The sequence below is a fragment of the Pinus tabuliformis genome, chromosome 7, assembly GCF_031772625.1.
Source record: "Pinus tabuliformis cultivar Carrire ecotype Pingquan chromosome 7, CPIR1, whole genome shotgun sequence".
NCBI lineage: Eukaryota > Viridiplantae > Streptophyta > Pinopsida > Pinales > Pinaceae > Pinus > Pinus tabuliformis.
Genome location: NC_142293.1, coordinates 236,763,681 through 236,769,640, shown reverse-complemented (window position 1 = coordinate 236,769,640; position 5,960 = coordinate 236,763,681). Strand labels below are relative to the sequence as shown.

The following is a 5,960-nucleotide window of genomic DNA, read 5'->3' as shown; positions in this document are numbered from 1 at the left end:
CTCGATCCTCAATACTTGATAAAATGATACCCAATGGTATGTGACCTAATTGCATGATGATTGATATTTCGCCACTTGACAGATCCCTCACATTCTGTCCTTATTGGCCAACATATGTATGAGCGTCCATCTGTATCAAGAGTTTAGCGTTGGCCACTGTATGGAGTACTCCATGATGCCCAATGCCCGATATTGAATTCTTTTGTCTATTAAGACAACTTATATCCAGTAATTTGTTAATGCTCCTCGTGTGGTAAAGTTCCAATATCTAAATAAATTGAAATTAAATATTTCGATGTCATTAATTAACAAGAAAAAAATTGTCATTCAATATTCTATCTATACTAAAACATAAATATAAAGGATAAATAGTATGAGGTGTATTCATTCCTCACATCCCAATAGATCAACATTTAGATATGTTTGTTATCAAAATTTGCAAGTAATTGCAAATGACAATAACAATTATTGTGACTTTTGCAAATGCCATGAATGTGTGCCAACGAGTACCTACAATAAAGAGTCATCCTTGAATTTCTAGAACTTTGAATGCCTCACATGCTTTAACATAATGAAGTAATAAGAATTAAAATTTATATAATAAAAAATATAATAATTAAAAAAAACACACACATTAATTTCTTGGTGTAATTCAATGCATCTTAAATTTGATTGCCTTCTTGGTGGAATTCAATGCATCTTAAATTTGATTGCCCCATATATCTACAAACATTTTAATAATGTGAAGGTACGGATAAAATTATGTTAAATATGTTATTTAATAATGTGAAGGTACGAATAAAATTATGTTGGGTATAAATTAAATATGTAAGTGTCACTTGAAATTAAGACATAATTTTTATATTTTATGTTTTTTAATTAATTTTATTTATTTTACAAATATAAAATTATCATTAAATTAAAATTAAAATATTATTTTCAAAAAAATATTTTTATAATTATCAAATACTTAATCAAATATTTTTATTTTTTTAAATTGTTATAATATCATAACAAAATTATGTGGGTTTAGAGTATATTCTAAAATTGTTTTTTTAAGAGTTGGTTTTTTCGGATGTAAGGAAACAGGTTAACGACCCAAGACCCATATGTATCTGGCAGGAGCGAAAGCCTTCCCCCTTAGGGACCACAAACAGGTTATTCCAAATAGCGTACTTTTCCTTGAATAAGGGTGATGAGTCAGCGTACATTAACAGATAATAGCCAGAGATGACTATCCTCACTGCTAATTTGATTACTAAATTATGATAAATTTTCCGCCCTATAAAACATCATTACAAAATTATTATAACAAAAACTATTAATTGAAAATCAAACAAATTGAAATTTAAAGTGATTATACTATAGATTGCCATAAAAATTATTTATAAAAATGTCTTATATTCTCATTAAATTTGATAAACATTTAATTTTATCACTTTTAATAAACACTAACACAACATATATTAAAAAAAAATTAAAAAAAAAAATCATTATTTTTTTACAAACACACTAAAAAAAAATCATAAATAGAAAATGGGAAAACCAATCATAATCATTTTATTGTTATTATAATTAAGTAATTAAATATAATAAACATTTTAAATTTAAATTTAAAATAAAATATTAATTTAAAATGCTTGAGATATAAGGTACCATGAGTTAATGGAGTCACGTCAATATTGATAGAACGGCGTTTCGAGTGTGAAATTAAGAGCGGCCGAGGTTTCTAAGAACATTGTTTTGGGGTTTATGTTAATATTGAACGGAGAATCGAATATAAAACGTTTAATACAGGTTTATATTCGTGTGTTTTCACTAAATTATTTCTTTTTTCAGGACGAAAAAGTATGATTTTATTTATATAAGAAATATACACAAAGTATATATGTACATTCATATGGAATACTATATGTTTCATATAGATCTGGTGAAACATAGTCATAGAGGAAACATAAAAAATGGCAAGACATTGCCATGAAACTAACAAAAAACCATACCGTCAACCAACAACAAAATCTTCAAAAGATATAGGAGAGGCGTAGATGGAGAATCCTGCAGCCACAGAAACGAAGAACAACATCATATGAAAACAAAGTAGACTGATAGAAAAATATGACCAAAATGGAAATCGAGAGACCAGAGGATCTACAAAGGAGAGTTAGAGATCGGGAGGAGAAAAATCCTGAATGGAAAAGATTTTCCCTTATAAGCAACCTGCAAATACCAGAAACCTGGAACCGCCTAAAGGCCCTTTTTAGATAAAACATCTGCCTACTGATTGAGTGCCCTGTTGATATGATGAATAGAGCCTCCCTCCGTTCTATTCCACAAGAACCTGATCATGTCTAACCATCCTACAAGTTGAGGCTTGAGAATGTTATTTTTTCCAAGGACATAATCCACCATAACTTTTGAGTCTCCAAAAATTGAGACATCCTATAAATTAAGAAAGAGACAAAAGCTTAGAAGGCCAGCTAGGGCCATCGCCTCAGCTTTACTGTTGGATCCCCTTCCCCCATTCCAATGAATGAGAAAATGACTATTTTCATTTGCTAATATATGAACTCCACAGCCACATATTCCATTATGTTCAGCTCCATCGAAGAATGCCCTTGGCAGAGAAGACAGCTTCTGTGGGAGTTCAATACAATCCTGATTCAACTGCTTGGTAGGTTTCTACGGGATTGTTTCATAGAGAGAAATAATGTTGGAGAAAATTTCCAGAAAAGGGGATAATTTGCCATTGAAAATAAAACTGTTGCGCCACTTCCAGATGCTCCAAATAGTGATAATGAAAATTGATCTCCATGACTCCTTTTGCTTACTGCACCATAGAAACGCTTCGATAATTGAAGCGTGGGACATATGCTGGATTCCATAGCAGTCCTCCAATGATTTCCAAAGTTGCTGAGATTTATTGCAATTTAGAAAAAGGTGATAGTTGTTTTCCTCTGCTGACCTGCAAATAGGACAAAGGCCAGGACCCTGCCATCCTCGCTTCCTTAAGTTCTCCCAAGAAAGATTTCTATTATGGAAAGACAACCATGAGAAAAAAATCATTTTGGAAGGGCAACTAGATTTCCAAAAAATGAGTGGAAATGATGGGCTGAGAGGAGCCTGCTTTATACCACTCAAATTCTGGTAAATGTCTTTTACACAAATAGAGTTCATCCCTTTCGAATTACTCCACATGAGACTGTCATATTCCGCCGAGCGAAAGATGCCACAATTTCTGAGTCGAGTCCTGATATGGTCCCATTGAAGAGCAATATCAACCAGCATCCCCAAACTTCCCGAATCCTTCCAGAGAGGGATCGGACCCTGCCAACCTGCGATTAGGCTGTCCCAATAGAAAATACCTTTCCTGTGAAGGAAAATCAGTAAAGGTTCAGGTACATTGATCACCTCAGCGCCGCTCATAAATTGGTCTTTCCCAATAAGAATCTTTTTTCCAGATTGAAATCGCCAGATTAAGTTCTTCAGGAAATAACTTTCGATCTTACGGAGGCTTAACCATATTGAAGAGCCGAAAGAGGATCCGATCCTTCCTTTTCTGAACCAGAATGATAGGTCCTTCATGCCCAAGTATTTCTTTCGAATTATGTTGCTCCAAGGCCCTTCTTCATAAATCCCTCTCCACAGGGTTTTACATAAAAGAGCCTTTCCGAAATTCCTCAAATCTAAAAGACCCCAGCCTCCCATGCTCTTCGGCAGAGAGATATTGGATAATTTTGAGAGGTGATATTTCCTTTTTCCCGCTTGACCGCCCCAAATAAAATTTGCAGTAAGCTTATTCATTGACTGTATTATGCTCGCTGGAAGAAAATATAAATGAGCCCAATAAACTGCAAGTTGGTTTAACACAGATTGTGCCAAAATCACTCTTCCTGCCAGAGAAAGGCATCTATACTCCCAAACTGATATCCTCTTGTAGTATCTATCTGGAATCCATTGCCAGTCCACCTTTGAGTATCCATTTGCTTTTAACTGAAAGCCCAAATATTTAATTCCAAGACTGATAGATTGCGCCTCAATTCCAAAGAGGGCCGATAACCAATCAACCTCATCCTGGCAGATATCATTGTGGTAGATGATTGACTTTGCACTGTTTATCTGTAATCCTGTTGCCTTTTGGAAATTGTTAAGGATTTCATAGAAACATAACCATGTGAATCTGCATAGAATTCCAAACATTATAATATCATCAACAAATAGATTATGAGAGATCGAAATGTTCCTGCAAATTTTCAGCGGATGACACCTATTTTCCTTGACGGCCTTGTTGATATGGAGGTTGAGAGAATTCATAGCCAGTATGAATAAAAGCAGAGATAGGGGACAACCTTGACGGAGTCCTCTGGAAGCAAGGAAAAAGGAAGATGGGATCCCGTTTATGATGATCGCATAATTCACCTTCTCTATGCAGGCCATGATCCAATTTATCATGCTAGCTCTTAAGCCAACCTTTGCAAGTAAGCACCTTATGAATCCCCAGTCGAGGCAGTCATACGCCTTGCGAAGGTCAATATTGAGTATGATTGCATCCCTTTTTTGGAATGAATAGCAAAAAGACCTTCCTGTGTACTTGCAACCGCGTCCAGGATGTTTCTCCCTTGTAAAAAGTCGTGCTGATCTTTTGTTAAGAATTTAGACAGAGTTGCTTTAATTCTTTCTGCGATGATTTTCGCAATAATTTTGTAAGAAATATTACACAGTGAAATCGGTCGAAAGTCCATGAATGACTCTGCATTTTCTTTCTTTGGAATGAGCGCTATATTAGTGGAGGAGGTCTTCTGGTTGATACTGCCTGATATCCTGGATCCTTCTACCATTCTTAACAGATCAGCTTTGATGAGATCGAAAAAGTGAATGAAGAACTCTATTGTCCAGCCGTCCGGCCCTGGACATTTGTCTCTTTTAAAAGATTTCATAGTTCTTAGCAACTCCTCCTCAGATACTGGCTGGAAAATTTGATCGTTTATATCCTCATCGAACATCTGAGGAAACACTTCAATGCCCCACAGAATATCCTGAAACCTGCATTCTTCAGATCTTTTGTACTGTTTTTCAAAAAAATTCACTGCCTCATTTGATATTTCCTGTTGAGAATATAGGAAACCTCCTCTTCCATCACTTATTTTCCATATGGAATTCTTTTCACGCCTGGAATTTGCGAATTTATGGAAAAGTTTGTATTCTTATCCCCTTCTTTTAGCCATATCGCCCTACTTTTCAACCTCCAAAAAGATTCCTCCTGTTCTAAGATTTTTATTTTCTTCTTTTGTAACTCCTTTATGCGACACCTCATTTTGAAAGATAGGTGATGAGCAGCCATGGCTTCCGAAGCTCTGTCCAATGCCTTTTGAATTTTCCTGAGATCATTTCTGTTGGATTGCCTTTTCTTGAATTGCCACTCTTTTACCACCTTTTGCATGTGATCCATTTTGTCTCTGAATGTCATCAAAAGCGGAAAGGGATTAGAGGATGCCATCTCACTCCATGCTTTTTTTATAAGGTCTTTAAAAGCTGGATCTTCCAGGAATGATCTATTGAATTTGAAAGAGTATCCTTTCCTGAAACCCTTTTCCTTCCAGCCTAATAAAATCGGTCTATGATCTGAAATGAAAACATTCTCAATTGATGAGAAATGCATGCCCAACTTGTCAATCAAACTAGCATGAAGAATAAATCTATCAAGTCTATTGGCTATATAAGCTTTCTCGATTCTCCCATTTTCCCACGTTGGGAGCATTTGGGGAGGGAGAATGTCAAGAAAATTCCTCCTCAGCAGTTCATTTTTTATTCTTTCAGCAAGGGGGTCCTTCTTCTTGTTGATGCCCTAGATTTCATCCATATTTAGTGTGACATTTAGGTCTCCTGCAATCAATAAATTTTCAACATCAAAAATTTCAGAAGCAAAGAGATTCTCCCAGAAAAGCAGTTTGTTCTTGTAGGGA

The 5,960-nt window shown here is 35.2% G+C and overlaps 1 protein-coding gene across 1 annotated transcript; it reads right to left on the bottom strand.

Annotated features, from left to right (window-relative positions):
• Positions 1-3,170: 3,170 nt before the first annotated feature.
• On the bottom strand, positions 3,171-5,446 carry LOC149246727 (uncharacterized). The gene is made up of 5 exons (XM_089442376.1): positions 5,307-5,446; positions 4,715-5,166; positions 4,484-4,631; positions 3,363-4,177; positions 3,171-3,247 (listed from the first exon to the last, which is right to left on the bottom strand). The coding sequence occupies exons 1-5, from the start codon at positions 5,444-5,446 to the stop codon at positions 3,171-3,173; spliced, it is 1,632 nt and encodes a 543-aa protein (XP_089298502.1).
• Positions 5,447-5,960: the final 514 nt, after the last annotated feature.